The sequence below is a fragment of the Dermatophagoides pteronyssinus genome, unplaced genomic scaffold (assembly GCF_027571235.1).
Source record: "Dermatophagoides pteronyssinus isolate colony J.1.1.1.1 unplaced genomic scaffold, Derpt_VIB-CSIC_2022.12 sq0017, whole genome shotgun sequence".
In the NCBI taxonomy this organism is placed as follows: Eukaryota; Metazoa; Arthropoda; class Arachnida; order Sarcoptiformes; family Pyroglyphidae; genus Dermatophagoides; species Dermatophagoides pteronyssinus.
Window position 1 is genome coordinate 388,932 of NW_027461541.1, and position 23,490 is coordinate 412,421.

General features: G+C 30.1%; 2 protein-coding genes across 4 annotated transcripts; both read left to right on the forward strand.

The window, feature by feature from the left end:
- Positions 1-2,512: 2,512 nt before the first annotated feature.
- PMCA (plasma membrane calcium-transporting ATPase 3) lies at positions 2,513-17,473 on the forward strand. Its single transcript, XM_027344263.2, has 13 exons — positions 2,513-3,017; positions 3,079-3,576; positions 3,648-4,004; positions 4,069-4,271; positions 4,340-4,582; positions 4,649-4,867; positions 4,929-5,222; positions 5,290-5,856; positions 5,924-6,137; positions 6,196-6,407; positions 6,472-6,765; positions 13,118-14,795; positions 15,107-17,473. Exons 1-13 carry the CDS (start codon positions 2,636-2,638, stop codon positions 15,790-15,792), a joined length of 5,847 nt encoding a protein of 1,948 aa, XP_027200064.2. The 5' UTR covers positions 2,513-2,635; the 3' UTR covers positions 15,793-17,473.
- A 524-nt stretch (positions 17,474-17,997) lies between these two features.
- Positions 17,998-23,244, forward strand: LOC113794168 (uncharacterized). 3 transcript variants are annotated; one of them, XM_075822463.1, is made up of 3 exons: positions 17,999-18,021; positions 18,932-19,006; positions 20,601-23,244. In XM_075822463.1, the coding sequence occupies exons 2-3, from the start codon at positions 18,932-18,934 to the stop codon at positions 21,441-21,443; spliced, it is 918 nt and encodes a 305-aa protein (XP_075678578.1). In that variant the 5' UTR covers positions 17,999-18,021; the 3' UTR covers positions 21,444-23,244. The 3 variants fall into 3 exon arrangements, with proteins under 3 accessions (XP_027200065.2, XP_075678578.1, XP_075678579.1); XM_027344264.2 differs by lacking the exon at positions 18,932-19,006 and having other exon boundaries at positions 17,998-18,021; XM_075822464.1 differs by lacking the exons at positions 17,999-18,021; positions 18,932-19,006 and adding an exon at positions 19,623-19,641.
- The last annotated feature ends 246 nt before the right edge of the window (positions 23,245-23,490 follow it).

The window sequence follows — 23,490 nt, forward strand, 5'->3', positions numbered from 1 at the left end:
AATAATAATAATACTGGTTCATGTCGGAATTTGTTTCGTTTCGTTTTTTTTTGTTTTCTTAACATCATAAAGTATCAAACAACTTGAAGGGCAACCAAAAAACGAAACAAACCAACAACAAAAAAAAACATCATTTGGGTAATTTTAAAATGTTTTTTTTTCTTTCGCTCACTCTCCCCAACTGTGTTTGACTATTTAACTTGAAAAAATTGTAAGCATTTTTTTTTCTATTCAAATTTTTTTTCATTTTTCTTCTTTATATTCTCTTTCCTTTGCTTTACTTTTTGATTTTATCGAAGAATTTGTCATTTACGTTACTATTTTTAACTTTATTTTCTTCTCTCATATTCAATCACATAGTTAAACTATTCACGTTTTAGAATTTTGATGAGAATGTTGTGAATTCAAAATGAAAAGAAAATTGAACTAAAAACATCAACAACATTGAACTTAATTGAATTTTTCTTTTTTTTTTTTTTTTTTTTTTGTCGATCAAAATGAAATTGAAAAATCTTTGGATTTTTTCTATTTCATTTCAAAATATCCTTTTCAAACTTTACAAAAAAATAAATAAATAAATAAACACTATTTCAATCCAATACTGCTTCTTCCCATACCACACACACACACACAAACACCGCACATGGTGGTGCTTAGTTAGATTCTTGCGCTATCTTTTTCTTCATCTGTTTGTTACACTCTTTCTCTCTTTCTATGTTGTTTTGAATTCTGCTACTCAAGATATTCAATTCAGTAAAAAGAGAAACAACCACCACCATCATTTACAACCACACACAATTGAAATGGAAGAAGTAACCCGTATTGAATGATTGAATGAATGAATATTTCCACTTTCTCTTAATGTTTATGTTTTTGTTGTTTGTTTGTTTTGGTTTGTGTATGTGTTTTTTGATGATGGCAAATTCGAGCCACAAAAAACACATGCAGAAAACAAAAATGAACAAAAATGAAAAAAAGTAAAGAATTTTGAATTGGAAAAACAAAATTGAATTGAATTGAATTGAAAGGAAAGGAAAAAATCTAACCTGAACACAATGATGATAATGAAGCAGTTAAAATGAATCGGCTGTTTTTTTTTAATTTTAGTTTTTTGATAAAGAATGTTTTCAGATTGTTTGATTGTCATTGAAAATTTAAAAAAAAAGAAAAAAGTAAAAAGTAAAAAACAAAGTAACGAAAATATGCATACAATCAAGGTAAATTTTTGTTTGTTTGTTTGATTGGATTCTTTCAATTTTTTACCCAAATAAAATTATTCTACATCTTTTTTCTATTTTTTTGCATGGGAAACTAATTAACAATGTTTTTTTCTTGTTTTTTCTGTTGTTTGAAAATGAATGAATAACAACAAAAAAAAACACAGTGTTAATGGTGAAACATTTGATGCCAGAATAATTTGTGACTAATTTGTCGCCTGGCGATATTTACATCTACATTGTTGTTGTTGTTCGCTGTTCGTTGTTGTCGCCGACGACGCATTCGTAATTGTTTTTTGTTTTTTCGTTTCGTTTCGTTTCGTTCGTTGATCGATTTGAATGTGAAATGAAAAAAGGAAAACAAAAAAAAAAATCGCTCTCTATTTTTATGAATATTCATCTTGTCTTTTTGTCCGAAAAAAAAAGAAAGACCAAGATGATCAAATTAGATCTGGAAAGTAAATTTTCAAACATTTCGAAACAATCCAATTTGTTGTTATTTAAGTTTGTTTTTCTGCTGTTGTTGTTAAATTTATTAATTATTCATTTCTGTTTTTTTCTTTTCCAAATTACCTTTTTCCCCCCATTCAAGATGATCAACATTGAAAAAATGAAAAATTGACAAATGTCAATCACAACAATCGCCACAATGATGTTGATGAAAATGAAAATAAAATTTTTGATATGATAACCAAAAAGAAAAGAAAAAGAAAATACATTTCTTGATTATTCACCTTGTTGTTTGTTGGTTTACCTTATGACCGAAAACAAAAAAGAGCAGAATCTACACACTATTAATAAAATTTCAACAGAAGAAGAAAAAAAATCTTGAAGAATTTTTAATTTAACGCCCAGAATTTTTATAAAATATTTCAATTTGTTTGTTTTTGTTTTTGTTTTTCTACTGCAAATAGTTTTTCATTTTTCATTCTCTTATTCTTTGTGTGTTTGTTTGTTTGTTTGTGTGTGTGTGTGTTTCAAATTTCATCAATTTTTTTTCCCCCGTTTGTTTTCGTTTTAGTCAAATCAAATCAAATGAAATAAGGAAGAACAAAAGAAAATATTTCAACTCATTTCAACTCTTTTTTTTTTTGGATTTCTTGTTTGTTTTCATCGTCAAATCATTTGATCATCATCAACATCATTCTTAAATAATAATAATAATAATAATAATAATTGTGTTTTGTTTTGTTATTCACTTAATTAATTTATTCTATGAGAAACAAAATTTGTTGAAATAATCTTCATCCAATTTTTTTCCCATTCATCATCATCATCATCATCATCATCATCATCATTACTTACTTACTTGTCATCATCATCATCCATCTATCTATTACTTGGAAAAACAAAAAAGAAATTTATCAAAATACTAATATAATAATATTATAATAAAATAATATAAATAATATATAAAAATGGCAACAACAACAAGCGGCAGTATTAGTGGTGGTAGTAGTTTTGATATAACCGTTATGGAATTACGTGAATTAATGGATTGTCGTGGTCAAGAAACAATATCAAAAATACAACAAAAATATGGTAGCGTTTTGAATTTATGTCAAAAATTACGTACATCACAAAATGAAGGTTTAAGCGGTGAACAACAAGATCTTGAATTAAGGAAACAGGTTTTTGGTGCCAATGTGATACCCCCAAAACCGCCAAAAACCTTTTTGCAATTGGTTTGGGAAGCATTACAAGATGTAACATTGATTATACTTGAAGTTGCTGCCATTATTTCATTGGCACTTGCCTTCTATAAGCCTCCTGATACCAGTGATGACGAAGACTCAACGGGTATGTAATATTTGTGAAATGATGAAATTCATTCATTTTATCCATTTCCTTCAATTATCAGGCGGCCCATTACAGGAAGAAAGTGAAGCCGGTTGGATTGAAGGTGCTGCCATTCTTGTCTCCGTAATCATTGTGGTTATAGTCACTGCCTTCAATGATTATACGAAAGAACGACAGTTTCGTGGCCTACAAAATCGTATCGAACACGAGCACAAATTTTCTGTTATTCGTAATGGTGAAGTGATTCAATTGCTCGTTTCTGATTTAGTTGTTGGCGATATCTGTCAGGTTAAATATGGTGATCTATTACCAGCCGATGGTATTATCATACAAAGTAATGATCTTAAAGTGGATGAATCATCATTGACCGGTGAATCGGATCATGTGAAAAAAGGTCTTGATTATGATCCAACATTATTCTCCGGTACACATGTGATGGAAGGTAGTGGCCGTATGGTTGTTACCGCTGTCGGTATTAATTCACAGGCCGGTATTATATTTGCCCTTTTGGGTGCCGCTCAAACCGAAGATGATGAACAGAGAAAGAAAGCTAAAAAAGGTAAATTTTTGGATTTGAAAAAAAAGTTTCAATTTGTTTGATTCGATTCTTATCACTGTCATCGACAACAGAAGCAAAAAAGAAAAAGAAAAGGAAAAGTATTGTTTCGGCAGATGAAGAAGCAGGTGAATCTGGTGGTGTTCTTGCCGGAAATGTTGCTATCGGCAGTACTGGTGGCAATTCACATCCATCCAATATGATGAGTATGAATGCAATTGGACCATCAATGGCCGCACCACAACATGGAGCCGATTTATCTGGTTTACGATCAGTCGATAGTGCTGGCAGTGGTGCACTTACCGATTCAGCATTAACCGATAGTGATCATCGTAAATCAAGACAAGATGAAGAAACATCGAATCCTCGTAAAGAGAAATCTGTGTTACAAGCAAAACTAACCAAATTAGCCATCCAAATCGGTTACGGAGGTAAAGTGACATTGCATTCTTTTCACTTTCTGATTTTAAAATAATTTATTATCATTCAATATAGGATCGGCCATCGCAGTGTTAACTGTAGTCATATTAATATTACGTTTTGTGATCAAGAAATTTGTCATTCAAAACAAACGTTTCAAAATGATGTATATGCAATATTTTGTAAAATTTGTCATTATCGGCGTCACCGTTCTTGTTGTTGCTGTGCCTGAAGGTCTTCCATTGGCTGTAACATTGGCTTTGGCCTATTCAGTCAAAGTATGATGATGATGATTATCAATGAATGTTGTAATCTGATTTGATTGTTTTTTCTTCACCCCATTTAGAAAATGATGCATGACAATAATCTGGTCCGTCATTTGGACGCTTGTGAAACAATGGGTAATGCTACGGCCATTTGCTCAGACAAAACCGGCACATTGACAACTAATCGTATGACGGCCGTACAATGCTATTGCTGTGGTGTTCATTATAAACAGATTCCCAAATTTGAGCAATTGCCCGCCAATCTTTCCAACACTTTAATCGAGGGAATTGCATTCAATAGTGCTTATACAACTAGAATTATGGTCAGTTTGTTTTGTTTTTAATTTCGCTGATTTTTATTCTTATCTTATGTTTTATATCGACAATAGCCGCCTGATAATCCGGGTGATAATCCCAAACAGGTTGGCAACAAAACTGAATGTGCCCTTCTTGGTTTCGTTTTGGATCTTGGTAAAGATTATCAAGCGTTACGTGATCGAATGCCCGAAGAAAAATTATATAAAGTTTATACATTCAATTCGGTCCGTAAATCTATGTCGACCGTCATACAATTACCAAACAATGAAGGTTTTCGTGTGTTCACCAAAGTATGTTAATTTTTTAAAAAATTTGTTTTTTTGTTGATAATAACATTTGTTTGTGGATTAGGGAGCTTCCGAGATCATAATGAGACGTTGTATGTTTATATTTGGTAAAGATGGTACCTTGTTACGATTTCCAAAAGAAGAACAAGATAAATTGATTAAAAATGTGATCGAACCAATGGCATCGGATGGCCTTCGTACAATCGGTGTTGCCTATAAAGATTTTGTTCGACGTAAACCATCATCAGCCAATGAAATACAGATTGATGGTGAACCTAATTGGGACGATGAAGATTATATTCAAACACGTTTAACTTGTTTAGCTATTGTCGGTATTGAAGATCCTGTCAGACCTGAGGTATGATTCAATTGTTTAATATTTTTTCAGTATTGAAATTAATAGACCCTATTTGAATTTTTGTTAGGTGCCTGATGCTATTCGTAGATGTCAACAAGCTGGTATAACTGTTCGTATGGTGACTGGTGATAATGTCAATACAGCCCGATCGATTGCAACAAAATGTGGTATCGTTAAACCGGGTGAAGATTTTCTTGTACTTGAAGGCAAAGAATTTAATAAACGTATTCGTGATGCACGTGGAGAAGTACGACAAGAATTATTCGATAAAGTATGGCCACGTTTGCGTGTATTGGCACGTTCATCACCGTCCGATAAATATATTTTAGTCAAACACATTATTGAATCGAAGCTCAATCCAAATCGTGAAGTTGTTGCCGTCACTGGTGATGGTACCAATGATGGTCCAGCATTAAAGAAAGCGGATGTCGGTTTTGCTATGGGCATTGCCGGTACCGATGTTGCGAAAGAAGCTTCTGACATTATTCTTACTGATGATAATTTCTCCAGTATTGTAAAAGCTGTAATGTGGGGTCGTAATGTTTACGATTCGATTGCAAAATTTTTACAATTTCAATTGACCGTCAATGTTGTCGCTGTGATTGTGGCCTTTGTCGGAGCCTGTGCCATTGAGGTTTGTTTCAATGAATGAATGAATGATTATCATTTTTTATTTTTGTATTGAATTTTTAAAACCACAGGACAGTCCATTAAAAGCTGTACAAATGTTATGGGTCAATTTGATAATGGACACATTAGCATCACTAGCGCTGGCAACCGAATTACCAACCACCGATCTTCTTACACGTAAACCATATGGTCGTACGAAACCATTAATTTCTCGTACAATGATGAAAAATATTATTGGCCACGCTATCTATCAATTGACCGTCATATTCTTCCTATTATTTGCCGGTTTGCTATATTTTATTCGTTTTTTTGCACACTCAAATTATAATTTTTTTAAAAATAGGTCATCGATTTTTCGATATTGATTCGGGTCTTGGTGCCGAATTGAATGCCCTACCATCGCAACATTTTACCATCATTTTCAATACGTTTGTCATGATGACATTGTTTAATGAAATTAATTCACGAAAAATACACGGCGAACGAAATATTTTCGAAGGTCTTTTCACTAATCCCATTTTCTACGGAATTCTATTTCTCACTGCCTTTGCTCAAGTATGTGTATCGATAACATTTGCCATGATTGATTGATTATTTTTTTTTCATCTCCATCTTCCAGGTGATTATCGTCCAATTCGGTGGTCGACCATTTAGCACAGCCTCACTGACACTAGAGCAATGGGCATGGTGTATATTTTTCGGTGTTGGCGTGTTAGTATGGGGACAATTAATCACAACGATTCCGACCAAACGAATACCTAAACAATTTTCATGGGGTAGTGGTCCACCCGAAGAGATAATGGATGCGACAAGTTCATTGGTGGAAGACGGTTCATCCGGTTCATTATCACAGGATGTCAAACGTACTGGCCAAATATTATGGATACGCGGATTAACACGTCTGCAGACTCAGGTATGCCTGATACAGTTGCATAACAGCACCGTGTCGCAGCAGCTGTCGCTCAAAAGGGCGAGCATTGGTTCGCCAACATCGCCAACAACAAGTACTGGTGTAGCTGCGGTTACAGGTGGTACGGCCGCTGCTGGTGCTATTGCTGGTGCTTTGGCAGCTGCAGCTGCTGCTGCAGCTAGTACGGCCGGAAGTGGTGGCTCCACCGCTTCAACAACTACAACAGCGACCGGTACTATTACTATCGAGCAACAACACCATTCCCATCACCAGCACCATCACCACCAACAACAACATTATTCACCACAGTTAGCTAGCACTGTAGAAGAAAGTTTAGATAATATGGCCAAACCGCAGGCCGATAATCAATCCGATCAGAAAACGATTGGACAGCAATCAGATTCAGACATTGATACACAACAGTCACAACAACAACAACAGCCACAAAAGTCAGGTGTTATAACAACAACCACCACTACAATCATAACAACAAAAACACATCCCCAACAACAACAACAACAACGTCAGAATTCAAAGACAATGTTAGATAATATAGTGATGGTGGATGCAGCCAATGAACAGGTCAAAACCAAAACCAGTAGCAAACATAATAGAAATAGTGATGTACAAAAACCCATAGTGATCAATGATGATCCGTTAGGTATAGGAAAAGCAACAACCACTTTAATAACAACTTCAGATCAAGGTACCGGTATAGGTATTTTACCATCATCATCATCAACAGTAACAGCAACAACAGCAGCAGCAGTAGCTATAGCACCGCCATTAATACCCGAACAAAAACATCATCAAAAACATTCGACTAAATCATCATCGATCAATTTGGATGATAAAAATCCATCATCATCATCAACAACAACAAAAAAACAATCGAAAACCAATAGTGATACTTTGTTGATGATGATGACCACAACTAAAGTTGATGATGATAATGATAAAAATCCAAATCATGATGATGACAATGTTAGATGATGATACCCTCATTACGATACATAACAAACAAACAAAAAAAACCTACATATTTTGATCAGAATGAATATTTGTCGATAATCCAATTCATTCGCAAATAGCTGATTTTTGATTATTTTTGCCAATTTAGAATCATTTTATTTTTATTTTATCTTTTATTTTGTTCATTTCGATCATAGTGATGAATGAGTGTTTGTTTTGCGCGCTGTTAGATTTTTTTTTTTGATGAAAAGTTAATGCCCGAAAATATTTAGTGTGTTAATGGTATGTTTGTGTGTGTGTGTGTACGTGTGTGTTAAATGTGGATTTCTTAATTCAAATTCAATTTATTAATTCTGGTTTAATTGTTGATTGCCTTGTTGATTTTTTTTCTTCTATTATTTTTCGAAAAAAATTTTATTATTATGTTTTGGTTGGTTTCGTTCGTTCGTTATTGTTATTATTCCCTTAATATATTTATATATCGTTGCTGAATGAATGTTTGGTACCAAATAATTGGACCATTTTGTTAAATGCATGTGCATGTCAAAAACCTTAAGTTTGTTGCAGCAGCAGCAGAGAAAAAAAATCGGCCATTCAGGAAAAAAAATCCTTAAAAATTACCGAATGCCTAAATATTTTTTCAGCCTTGAAAACAAAAAAAAAACATTTTTCGAATCAATTCAGATGAAAAGGCCAGAAAAAAAATCGAAATTGAAAAAAATTTAAAAAAATTGAAAAATTCGACCAATTTTTTTTTTTGCTCTAACCTAACCTAACCTAACCTGATCGAGCCACACATGCACCACACACACAACAATAACAACAAACAAGATGCGCGCGCATATCCCCTTGATTACAGTGTGTGTGTAACAAACACACACACACAATATTTCAGTCAATCGAAATTCAAAAAAAAAAATTCAAAAAAAAAAAAAAAAATTTTGATCTCAATTACAAAAGTCTTTCGTTTCAATATAATTTATATATATTTATAATAATGAAAAAAAATATAAGAGAGATTATTCTTTATTATCAAATCAAATTTTATCTATCTATTCAATATAATCGGTCAAACGATTAATGACAATAATGTTAATCAATCAAATCGCTCATTTTTCATTTCATTTTTGTTTTACAGTTTGAAATAATTATTATCAAAAATTTTAGCTACACTGGAATGCCCTTTGCCCTCCACACATATGCACAAACACACACACACACACTTTAAATACAAAAATTATATCGAGAAACCCAGAATTTTTTTTTGTTTCGTCAACGGCTTGAATCCCATGAATGGCCTTTTTGTTCTCAATCAATCTTGCAGGTTTATCTTTATCTTTTTTTTTGTTTTGATTATTATCGATAAAAGTGTTTATGAGTGTGTGTGTGTGTGTTTGGTGTATTTGTTGATAAAATATTTTATATTTCTTTAATCTGATAATCCACTATAGTCACCTATTCCCACTATCTACTATAGTCACTAATTAGATTTTCACCTATATAGTTTTTTTTTAATTAACCCCTTAGTCTAATCAAGCGATAGATTTTCTTTATTCACTAACCATCAACACCACAATCCATTAACAATCACCAATAATTTTTTCACATAGTTAACACAATTAACTAAACTAACCTGAATTAACATATATATAGGATAATCATCATCACTTTGAATGGGGCACAACCTTTCTTTTTCTTTTGAACACCACCTTTTTTCACACATACATACATACACACACACTTAATATATACATCACATCACATACACACACATATAGCAAATCTTAACAACATAAACAACACACACACACAAACATTGATGCTAACCAATTAAAAATCAAATCCTCTTTTATCTGTTTAATCTGTTTGTCTCTCTCTCTTGCTCTCTATAAATATTTTTTCCTTTCCTTTTTTTGGTTTCGCTATGTTTTTTCCCAATTTTGTTTTTGTTTCGCTGCAAAAAATAATAATAACAAAAGAAAACAAAAAATCTAATAATTTTCCAATAATTCTCAAAATCTATCTAAATCTAAATCTATCAAATTTTTCTTGCATATATTCTCGCTCTCTCCATATATATACTATTCTCTTTCTATTCTTATTGATTATTGATTAATTATTTGATTATTGATTATTATTATTGAATTATTAATGAATGATTTATTAATTGATTGATTGATTAATTCAATATTATGCAAAACAAAAAACAAAACAAACAAAAAAAGATTTTTCAATGATTATGATTATTTAACAAAAAAAAAAAATTTAACACTGAATCGAGATAACTAAAAAACTAACTGCAACAAAATTTTTATTGTTGAAACAAGAAATTGATAATAAAATTCTTTCATTCAATACATTCATAAAATCAGTTATATCTAACTAATTTAACTATATAGTTTTAGTAGTTTTTTTTTGGTTCCACTTTCGATATTGATAGTTTGCAAAACAAAAAAATTGTGCATGTGGATATTCATCAAATTTATTCAGTTTCATCATTTTAGTGTCATCTTTTCACATTCAACAAACAACAACATGATTCCTGATGGCATGTTCACAGTTAGATTTTCATTTTTTTTCCAGCTTTTCTAGTTTATTTTTGTTTGTTTTCCGGCTTTGTCCTATTCCTTTTTCCTAATTGATTATTATTATGATGGATTTCGATGCTATTTTTCCAACAACAACAAAAAAAAACATCAAAAAATCAAATCGCCAAACAAACAATCAAACAACAACAACATTGAATCTAATCTCTGGTCACAAATCACTAATATTTTCACTAATAATATCATTATTTCACTAAATTCACCAACCAACCAATCACCACCACCACCACCACTATATAACCAAATATCACTACTACTACTATTTTATCCTCGCATCGATTTTTAAAATTAATTAACCTTGATTGATTGATTGATTGATTGATTGATTGATTGATTTGATTTGATTCGAAAAAAAAACTTTAACCAAACTAACCAAACTAACCACTAAACACAAACATTATTTTTGTTCACCTATTTTAACAAGAATTTTTTAAAATCTTTATAGATTAAGTTAACTAGTTTAACTAAATTTTAGTAAATTTGACTAAAACGAAAAAAAAATCATTACTAAATCTGCGCGTTTATGTATGTGTGTGGCAATGTGTATAATTTCCTTTTCCTTTTGTTTTTTGCTTGCTCGATTTCCATATTTCGGCTGCTTTTTTGTTTCAATTTGATGATGCTTTTTTTCCCCATTGAATTTTGATTTTTTGTTTTTTGTTTTGAATTGGCCATCATACTTAAGGAATTACAAACACACACTTACACATACACTATATATGTCTATGTTGAAATTGTCTGGTAAAAGTTTCAAACTCTGATAACAAATCCTAAATTGCGGTGCTTGCTTCCTTTTGAACAAAACAAACAAACAGGTGAAAAAACCCCCTTGTCCAATCCATATAGTGAGCATTTGTTTCCCCCTCATATATATACCCCCCTTTCTTAACACTTACACACAGCATTCAAGCATATATTTATACAAACAAAACGAAAAACATTTACACAAAAACATCACTATTAGAATAATATATTTCAAAAAAAATTATGAAATGAAAACAAAAACTTGAACTGACATTTCATTTTTTTCTCTCTCTCTTTTCTTCTTTTTTTTTGCTCTTCCTTTCATTCATTTATATCATTCATATCAATATCTATGTCTTTCATTGAAATTTTCATTACCATCCGTAATTCGCTTTCCGCTAAAAAAAACCAAAACAAAACAAAAATCTCTTTCTATAATCTCTATCTTTTTTTGTCAACAATTTTCGACGAAACAACATTGATGATGATGATGAAAAACATTCTTCAATCCTGATACACAAATCCAAATCAATAATTTTTTCCCAAATTTCCATTTTTTTCGCTTTGTTTTTTTTTCTTTTTTCCGGAAACTTTTTTTTGCGTTTTTCTGTCCCTTATTTTTTTTCTTATTTTTTCTGATTTTTTTTTGTTTAAAAAAATCAACAACAACAACAACGATGATAATGATGATAATGATACACACGTGATTGATTGAATCGATCATTTTTTTTCTCTCTCTCTTCGAAATTCCATTTCGAACACCCATTTTCACTCACACACACACACACACACACACAATATCAAACACTTAACCCTTTTGGTTCAAAATGGTTTTTTTTAATATAAAAATCTTTTTCTGATGGCTTTCTTTATTCCTTCTTTCTTCTTTGTTTCAAAATGCTTGATTTTGTTTGTTTTCCGTTTTGTGCTGAATGTTTAAATATTTTTTTCCTAATTGCCTGATTGATTCTTTCACTCTCTATCTTTATCCATATCATAAAAAATGGATTAACACTCTGTGCACACACACATACACACACAAACAAAACAAAACACGCAAAAACCCAACACAATTTGCACAACTTTTTATTTAATTTGATGAAAACGAAAACTTTTGACTACTAACTTAATTCTTATATTGATCATAATCGATATCTATCCATCTCTTTCTTTGGAATTGTCTCTTGATTCCAATTTCGATCGATTACGATGGCATATTTCTATCGGGCCATTTTTTCTCAAAAAAAATATTTAACCCTTTAAAAAAACTTACTAACCGGGATGATTATTTTTTATTTTCTCTATTCTCTCTCTCGATATTTAATTTGCATCACTGAAAATTGCATCCGAAATTTATTTATTTTTTTGATTTTTCTAATTTTGTTGAAAAAATGTGTGCGTGTGTGATCCCGTGTGTGTTTGTGCGTGTTAATAATAATACGTGTGTGTGTGCGTGAATGTTTTTATTTAATTGCGCGATTTTTATTAATTTCTGATAATTCTCATTACGGAATTTTTAATAACCAAAAAAATTAACACACACTCACCCACCCTACATACACAACCAACCCTAACACTATCTAATTGAAAAAAAATATAACACAACCACACACTCACATTTACCTTATTTAAAAAAAAATCTTGATCATTCAAATTCCATTTACGGTTCAATTCAAAAATTCGATTCAATTCGATTCGATTGGGGTTAACGAAAACAACTTAATCACGTGATTATTATTATTATTCATTCTATCTTCCTTTCTTGTTGATATTCGTATGATGTTGATTATTATTATTTTTATTTTTCTGGTTTGCTTTTTTTCATTTTTTGGTTACCGAAATTTTTTCCCTCCCCCCAACCAAAAATATATCTTTCCCATTTTTTTTTCTAAAAAATACCTTTCTATTGTCCTAATTAAACACTTTACACCCACACACACTTACAATACATTCACCAATTCAATTCAATCAATCAATCAATCCATCGAATTAAATCAATATCAATCAATCAATCAAATCAATGAAAAAAATAGTTACGTGTTGTACGTGCATTTCGTTCAACATTAGAAGATATGGAAGAAAGACGTTCATGTCATTCATTACATAATTGTTTACGTCAATCACGTTCACATCCAAGTCAATTACGTAGTAGTTTTTCACAATTTCCAATGGCTATTACAAATATTAATGATATGATGATAATGACAACAACAACAACAACTACAGTAACAGCAAATAATCAAACACCATCAATAATTTATAGTAATAATAATTCAACATCAAGTAGTCATAGCCAATATTTAAGTACATCAGCTAGTTATGGTGTTGGTGGTGGTCAAATATTGATTGATCAACAGCCACAAAGTCGTCATCATTATCATCAAAAACAACAACAATCAGTCAATCCAAATTATTCTTATACAACAACAAAATCTGCCTCACAACAACAACAAATGCCAGTTGTGCCTGCAATATTACAGCCAACAACAACAACAATATTATCGAAACAATCGGCCAATCTAATAAAACAGCCACATATGATGATGATGATGTCACCAACAGCAACAACAACAACATCAGCAGCAGCAGCAGCAATATCACAACAATCATCGGTAAATATTCGACCACAACCAGGTATACCATCAGCTGTACCTGGTACTATTGTTACATATACAGTTGTTAGGCCTTTAAATCCACATAAAGAATTACGTTCACATCAATCAATTAATGTGCCTATAGAATATGATGATTCTATTACTAATATTGATGATTTAAATATTGGGACTGGTCAACAAAATCAATCGAAACAAAAATTATCAGAAACTACAGAAATGGGTCAGAAAAATGATAATAATGATAATGATGTTGGTGTTGAAAATCAAACAATCGATTATCGTCATAGATCTGCATCACAACAACGTTTACAAGTTGAACGTTCACGTTCAGCACCATATTCAATGTTATCATCATCAACCGATGTTTATCATCATAATCAACCACAATCAAATTTATCAACATCACAACAGCAACAAGGTGTTCAAGCTTATTATCATATTTCATCACCATTATCAGGTCATGTTAGTTCACATTCAAGTACAAGTAGTCTTGGTGGTGGTATTCAACATGGTGGTGGTGGTGGTGGTGGTGTTGTTGGTGGTGATAATCTAATGATGATGATGGCAAATACTTCTTCTTCATTAATACGTCGACATAGTTCTAATTTTAGTCATAGTTCAAGTTGTTGTTCATCCGATAATGATAATGATGATTTTACCGGTAGTAGCCGATCAATAAGTGTTTTAAGTAATACTAGTATAAGTTGTAGTAGTGGTGAAAGTGGTGGTCATCATCATCATCATCATCGTCATAAAGGAAGTGGTGGTAGACGAAAAAGTCATTCATCCGGTCATCATCATCATCATCATCATCATGGACGACATTATTCACAACAACCATTACATCATCAACATCATCGATCACATTCAGATCGACATCGATCTAGTTCTTATCATCATCATCAACAAAAATCGAATCAAAAACCAGAAGTAATATCATCATCTGGTCATCATCATCATCATCATCATCATAGACATCATCGACATCATGGACATCATGATGATGATGGCCATCATCGTCATCATCATCACCATCATCACCCACAAAAAACAAGACGATCATCATCATATCGAGAGCAAATCGAAATAGCCAAAAGTAAGCCTTTTGTTTTTCAATTCCAAATTCTATAATGAATTTTTTTGCTTGCTGCTTTTCATTTGATGATGATGTTTCTTTCTTTCTTTCTATCTCTATCTCTATCTATTTATCTTTATCTGTGTGTGTGTTTTTTCTCTATTAATCAAAATATTCTATTTTTTCGCATAAAATTCTTATAATAATGACTGTCAATAAGAATTAAATGTTTGCACTTTGCTGATGAATTCTGCAAAAAAAAAATGATTATGATTATTGATTGAAATAATAATAATAATAATTATACAATAAATATTCTCTATCATTTTCAGATTATGTGCCCGTAAGCCCACGAAAAACTAGCCAACAACAACAACATTTACAAATACCGGATTTGGATCCTCAATCTTCACATCATCATCATCATCATCAACATCGTCGTCATTCACATTCAAGATCACGTTCAAGATCAAGATCACCATCAACAACAGGATCGACACATCATCATCAAATTGCTGCCAAAACTATTTCTAGCCCTACTACTAATATTCAATGTGGATTATCATCATCATCAAGACGATCATCACGTAGTCATCGATCAAGATCACCATCAAGTGGTGGTGGTGGTGGTGGTGGTGATCATTATCATCATCGTCATGGAAGTGGTGGTAGTGGCGGAAGTGGTCAACATCAACATCTTCATGCTCATCATCATCATCATAGTAGACATCGACATTCATCAACAGGTGTTGTTGATAATGAAAGTAGTAATTTCAAACAACAACAACAATCATCTACCACTATTGGTGATCAAATGTTAACACCATCAGCAACAATAATAACATCTGTACGTCGTCGATCATCGTCGACAGTTGCAAATAATCCACTTATACAAGGTTATCATTTATTAACTGATCCACCAATATCTGGATCTGGTAATCGTTTACATCATCATGGCCATAATAATAATAATAATAATAATAATAATAATCATCCACCACATGAAACAATTATTTGACAACGAATAATAACAACCGCAACAAAATCATCATTTTCATGTTGATACACACACATACACATAGTATTAATGAATTTTAAATGAATTTTGATTGAATGTTGATGATGATGAAAAGGAAAAAGAAAGGTTTGATTCGAATGATAAGTGTGTAAGTTTGTGTGATGATGATTAGGGAATTTGTTAATGTTTTGTTTTCGTTTCAAATATGGTAATATGGCAATAATAATTTTCACTATTAGGTAATTTCCAATCAAATCAATGAATATCATTCTTGAATGATATTTTCGATATAATGCAATAATTTGTTGTGATTTTTTTTCTCCGCAAAAAAACAAAAAACAATAACTTTAACCTCAAAAAAACAACAACATTAACATTGCTCAATTCAAATCAATGTTGATGATTGATTTATTGATTGATTGATTGATTAACTTATCTTTTTTTTCAAAAAAAAACAAAGCAAAAGTAGGAAAGAAGAAATGAAGAATTTCCTATTTCAATTTTGTTTTCTCTTCATTAACGGAGGCCTCTAATTACATTATTCTTTACTTTTTGTTGTTCTTTTTTTCAAATAGTTTCTGTGTGTAAGTTTGTTTGTTTGTTTGTGTGTGTGCATTTATTCTCTACAATTTTTTTTTCTTCTTTCTTATCTGATTATCTTCAAGATAAGATATATGTTCATTGAGCAATAATAATAATTTTCTGATCCTGATCTTGATCATTACAATCAGAATTTTTGTGTGTTTGTTTAGATTTTCCTATGTTTTGTTTTCGTATGTTTGTCGTGATATTAAAACCAAAAAATAAAAAATTCAATAAAAATTCACTAAAAAAACAGCAACATTGCACATGCGTAAATTACATTTTTATTAATTTGAAATTGCTCATTATCATCATCATCATCATTTGCAGATGAATATTTTTCATTCATTTCAATTCACCATTGTCTCTGCCATTACATAAATAAAATACATTAGGATTCTCTCTTTTTGTATTTGTAAAAAAAACTAAACGAAAACTTGAAAATTTCAGTTTTTTTTTATCATTTTTATCATTTTTCAACATCAAAGATATTAGAAATAGACATTATATAAAACCGGACATAGATTGATTGATTGTTCTTCCAATTTTTTTTTATTAAAAAAAAATCTTTGTAAAAACCAAAAATTACATAACAGAATTACAAAAATTTAACACAAAACACACATATTTCGGTTGTCTAGAAATGTTTGTTTGTTTGTTTATTGTGCCATCATCATTTTTTTTAAATATCAGCAATAATGATTATCATCATCATCAGCAACTCAGATTCAATCAACAATCATCGTATGAAAAAAAAATCATATTTTTTGTTTTGCCTTTTCTAGATGGGATTCAAAAACAAATGAAAAACATCAACCAACCAAAAGTTTGAATATTCAAATTATCAAATGAAACACACACACACACTATACTTGAATTTTTGCTTCCTTTTTCTCTCTCTTTGAATCCTTATCTTCCACACAGTGAATTTCATTTTCTGCTTCTCTGCTTCTGTTGTTTTTTCCCCTTAATCCTTTTAACCCCATGATTTTTTCTTTTTTTTTCTTTTTGATTCCATTGAATTGATTTCGGACCAAAAAAAAAAAAAAATGAAAAATGTTGAAATAATAATAATAATAAAAAAGGTAACTTATTCTAATTCTAACAACTTCTTTTCCTTTGCCATGTGTTTCTCGGTGTTATTGTTTCCAAAAAAAATTGTTTCCGAAATTGACGGATTAACACTCTTTGTTTTCGCTTCATCTTTATCTCGATTGAATCGTTATCAAGTTTCTCTTTTTTTTTGAATTGAAAATTTGGAATTAATGATTAATGATTTTTGTTTTAACCCTTTCCCATCCATTATATATCCTAAACATATATTTTCTAGCAATACATCATCATTATCATTTATAGATTGTTGTTGTTGTTGTTGTTTACCTGTTTACTGTTGTCATCATCATGGGTTGTTCAATTCATTTTTGCTTTCAAAAAGCAAGAATTTTTGAAAATCACTAAATTATTTAGTTTGTTAAAATTAGTAACTGTTTTGATTGCATTGTTTGAGCATCCTTTTTTGTGTGTGTGCTTTGTTTTTTTTTTTTTGCTTTTTTTGATCACCTTTCAAAGATTTACCTGTAGAATTATAATGAGTGATTAACAAATTACACACACACACACATAACATTCAATATTTAACATCTAAAGGTAAGTTTGTCTTGTGTGTGTGTGTGTATACAGTGTGTCCGGGTATTCAAATTACTTTTTACTTTTGATTTTTTGATTTGATTTGATTTGTATTTAAATGAATCTTGCTTTTATGAATAGATTCAGATAGATATTTGGTAGGTAGATATTAGATTAGACTAGTGATTTAGATGATGCACGTTGTTTTTTTAAATTAAAAAAAACTAATCAATCAATCAGATATCACTGTAATGTTTGTTTCGTAATTATAATTTGGTTTGAACGGGGTTAATGATAAAGGATTAATGGATTTGGTAGTTTTTTTTTCAAAAAAATGTTGATGCATGCATCACTAATTAACTGATTAATTAATTAATTAACTAAAATTCAAAACAAAAAATTATCATTTTTTATTGATTGATTGATTTGATTATCATTATTTTTTTTTATTGAATAATAATTTTTGGATTGAAAATCAAAAACATTTAACACTCAATCACACCAACACACACACACATACATCAATTTAACACCGTTTATACACATTGTTTGATTTGAAAATGTGAATCAACAAAATTATATATTGTAATGTTGTTTTGTTTCTGTGTGTGTGCACTATGTTTGTTTTTTTTAATTGCATCATCACATCATAATCTTCAAATTCTTGAATTTTTTCTGAATAACATCTTAAGATTTTACTTTCATCTTTTTTTTTCTAAAAAAATCTAGCTAATCGCATTTGCTATTTTGAATTTTGAATTCAATTTATACATTGAAATTTTTCTATTTCATACATATTTTACTTTCATTGTATAAATTTTTTGTTTTTTAACAATTTTTTTTTTCGTTTTTGTTTTTGATTTTGATTTTCAACGAACGAAAAAAAATGTAAATTTTTTTACTAAAAAAAAATTAATAATAATAATATCAGATGCTATCCGGTGATCATCATCAAATGACTCGATTGTTTCCGGTTCCATATAGTAAAAGTGCTCTTGATCAAAGCGTAAGAATCTTTTTTTTTTTCTATTTCCATCCAATCAACCATATTTTCTTCCATTTTTTTGACACCACACACTTTGTTTTTTAGTTGTTCCCCAATTTTGCCTGCCAGATTATTTTCGTTTTTGCATTTTGCATTTTTATTTTGTTTTTTTTCTCCATCCAAAATTCAAATTCAATCATAACCAAACTAACCACACACACACACACCATTATATAATTTTATGAAACTCGATGTCGGTGATGATGATTGATGATGATGATGATGACATTTTTTTTGTTAACGTAATTCTAATTTCACCCTATATAGGTGATAGGTGTTTACAGGAGAGAGTGATTGCCATCTAAATATATATTAACTAAACATCTAAACACTAACCAAGCTAATTTGATTGATTTTTTTAATTTTTTTTTTTGCATGCTTGTTTGTGCTGTGCTGTGCTGTGTTTTTGTTGTGTTAATAACCCTTTACTCGTATAAAATGATAATTAATTACTATTTTTTTTTGTTTACCTGAAAAAATAATCGCTTTGATCGCCAATGCGATTGATTCATCAAAAAAAAAAAAATCAAAATTTTGCAGTTTAAAATTTACCACCATTTGTTAAAACCACTAAAAAACTCTAAAACTGAATAAAAGTATGTGTGTGTGAAATTGGATTCCCAAGAAAATAAATTTTTTGCTAATCGCTGTCGCTGTTGTTGTTGTTGTTGTTAACTTAATCGTAATCGTTAACGTTAACGTTGTTGTTGTTGTCGTCGTTATTCTATGTCTAGGCGGCGCTGCTAATCAATAAAAAATAATAATTCTTCCTAAACAAAAAATTTCTAAAATTTTAAAAATTTTTTACTAATTTTTTTTGTCTTTTTAATTTTTTTTCTCCCAAAATTAATTTCATTTTTTTTCGTTTTCGTTTTGCCCATCAACCATCATCACCAAAACAAAAAAAAACCACCTGAATTTGATTTCCATGTTTTGTCCATTTGTGTGTGTGTGTGCGGTGTGCGGTGTGTTTGCGATTTCCATTAATTTCCATTTATGTAAATCTGCTTCTTTTGTAAAAAAAATGTCACTTGTCATCTGTCTATCTCTCTATCTATCTCACTTGAACATCGATATTTCAACCACTATTTCCATTTCCATTTCTGTTTCTGTTTCCATTTTTTTTCCGTTTTTCTGTTTTTTTGGTTGCATTCCTTCAAATTTTTGGTTTGCATCTTGCCTTTGTCTAATATTTTTTTTTTTTGTTTGCCTTTCTCCTTTACTTTTCTATACTTTTTCATTTTCTTTTTTGAAAAAAATATGCTAAATTGTATCACACAAATATTCTTTTTTTTTCTCTTCTTTCTTTCTTTTTTCTTCTTCTTCTTATCTACCTAAAATATCCTCTTCTTTCAAAAATCTTTTCTGTTTTTGTTTTTTTTTGTTCGGTGTGAAATCAAATCAAATGAAACGTCTCATTCTCTTCAATTGACATCAATCAATCAATGAATGAATCCTCCCTTCTGTTTTTTTCCTTCTTCTTCTTCTTCTTGTTTTCTGTTTGTTTGTTGTCTAAATGTGAATGCTAAATTGAAAAATGAAATTGAAAAATTAGATAAGAGTGGTAAATGCATTCCGTAGTGGAATTGATCGTAAAGTACCATCACCAATATTACGACGTGCTGCTGCAATGAAATCATTATCAATGGATGCAGGTAGTTATGGTAGTTATTCAAATTTATTTCCATCATCAACATCGGCAACAGGATTTGGACGTGGTAATATTACAACAACAACGGTTACAAAACCAATTCATCAACAACAACAACAACATTATCATCATAATAATCAAAAACAACAACAACAATATCTATCTCAAAATCAACAACAACAACAACAACAATATAATCATCCAACATCAGCAGCAGCAACAAGCACAAATGATGTTAAACCACGTTTACCAAAATCAGGTGAAAGTACTGATCTTGATGGTCTACAAGATGATCAAATTGAAGCATTATTACGTTCAGAAACTGAACAAGCATTATTAGAAGATGAAATGATGGATGATTTTGATGATAAAACTGATAATAGTTTAACAACAGTTATTTATGCAAATCGTATGAAAAATAATAACAACAACAACAACAACAATGAAATTATTATTATAAATGGAAACAATCAACAACAACAACAACAAGTGTCAAATAATAATAATAATAATTCAAATTTTCATAATATAATGTCGGATAATATACCAACAACAACAACAACATCATCATCACATCATCATCATCATCATCATCAAACATCTTCACCTTCACCATCATCAACACAAAGTTCATCAAAACCATCAACAGCAAATACATCGATTACGACTAAGCTCAGTTCTACATCTAATACATCAACATCAACATCACCACCACAAACATCATCATCACTTGAAACACCTGTCTGAAAATTTTCAACAAAATTAATGGAAAAAATTTGTGAAAAAAAAATTCTATCTAAAAATCTGTTTCCACTGTTGTTGCTGCCATCAAACCACATTGATTTGCCTATCTTGATCATTTGATTATCATTGACAATTTTGTTTTTCCTCCATAAATCAAAAGAAAAATCAAACTACAACAACAACAAATGGTCTTCATTCATCAAATCTTCATTGGGAAAAAATATGTTTTAAAAACAGACTTCTTCTTCCTTAATATATATTATAAATATATCTATATTTTGATTATAATTATAATTATTATTACTGTTCTTCTTCTTCTAATTATTTCTTATTATTATTAATTATTATGTGATATTCTATTTTGCGAATTTATTATTATTATAACGAAATTATTATTATTATCGATTGAAAAATGTTGATGATTACACATCATAATGTTACTACTATTATCATTCAAAAGATTTTCTGGTTAAAAAACAACAGAATGATGATGATGATGATAAATCAAATCCAATCCTTTCATTTTCATATGTGTTAAATTCATCATCATTTTTTTTCAAATTGTAGGATAGTTTAACATACACATATATTTTGTGCTCACATATCACAACACTTACAACACACGCATATATATCATTTTCATTTAACCCTTTTCCCTCCATTTCCAAATTTCCTATTGGCCAGCCATCATCATATTATTTTTCTGCTTCCATATTTTATGCTTTTTTCTCTTCGATCTTATTATCATTTTTGTCTTGTCTTTTTTTTCGTTTTTCTCGTCAACACAAACATTTTAAAAAAAACAGATTCTGTCCAGGCTGAACTTTCTTTTTTCTTTCTGTCTTTCTTTCTGTTCTGTCTTTTATTTATTTTTTTTTTTTTTTAGTAATTTGTAATTTTCCTTTTATCATTGTTTGTTTGTTTTTTCTGGCCAAATGTTGATGATGATATTATTTTCCTTGTTGTTTTTTCCCCCTTGTTAAATACTTACTTAGTTAATCTGATAAAGATTCTACTACTACTACTACTGATCATCAAGCCGCTTAAAAAAATCATTTGCTTGGATAATATAATCGTTATAATAATACTTGTATATGTATGTATGTTTATGTGTGTTTGTGTGTTTTGGGTGCTAAATATTTTTTTTTGTTTTTTTTTTGTTTTCTAAAATCAACAATCAAATCAAATCAAATCAATCAAACTATTTAATTATTTTGGTCACACACACACACATCCATCGTACACAAATAGACATACACTCAAAAACACAAACATCCAAAGTGAAGAGAAAAAAAATTGATTAAGTAACTAATTAATAAATAATTTAATTAAAAAAAACTAAAAAACTAAAACTAAAAACTTTTTAAAAAATCTTAATCTTGAATATTGGTCTAATAAGGTGATTTGTAGTTGTTGTTGTTGAAGTTTTATCAATCATTTTAAGCGTAATTCATTCATTCATTCATTCAATCATTTCTACTGAATCTCGAAACAAACAAAACAAGTAAATCCAAGTTTTTTGAATTGAATCAAATGAATATTGCACCAAATTCGTGAATTTGATTCCTGAATTCGATACAGCCAGCCAGCAACCTTTCCATCAATGCTTCCTATCGCTATGCTGAATTGCTCAATTTTTTTGATATTGAAAAATCATTTGATTAATTTGTCTAATTATATTCTCTACAATTTATTCTTTTTTTCCCCCTCTTTCTATTTCTCTGTGTGTTTAACTTTTATATGTTTTTTTTGCGGGGGGTTAATTATTTGCACACACCTGATCATCCATCAAACATTATTATTGATTTTTGATTAGATGTCAATCACCGAATTGGCCGAACAACATAATAATCAATTCTATGAAATGCAAGATCGTAGTATGCGTGAAAAAAAAGCCAATCTACCATTGGAAGCAAGACGATCATTGGATTTTTCCTAACGAAAAAAAAAAAAAAAATAAATAAATAAATTCCTTTCTATCTCTCTCTCTCTTTCTCTCCTTTACTGAATTATCATCATCATCATCATTTTGTTTTTTAGGTAGGTAGAT

Bases quoted from the DNA above. Each gene is read 5' to 3' on its own strand.
- PMCA (XM_027344263.2), top strand. From the start codon at position 2,636: ATGGCAACAACAACAAGCGGCAGTATTAGTGGTGGTAGTAGTTTTGAT. The intron at 6,138-6,195 runs GTTTGCTATATT...TTTTAAAAATAG, and splicing joins ATTCTTCCTATTATTTGCCG to GTCATCGATTTTTCGATATT. The intron at 6,766-13,117 runs GTATGCCTGATA...TGAAAAAAATAG, and splicing joins TAACACGTCTGCAGACTCAG to TTACGTGTTGTACGTGCATT.
- LOC113794168 (XM_075822463.1), top strand. From the start codon at position 18,932: ATGCTATCCGGTGATCATCATCAAATGACTCGATTGTTTCCGGTTCCA. The intron at 19,007-20,600 runs GTAAGAATCTTT...TTGAAAAATTAG, and splicing joins AAAGTGCTCTTGATCAAAGC to ATAAGAGTGGTAAATGCATT.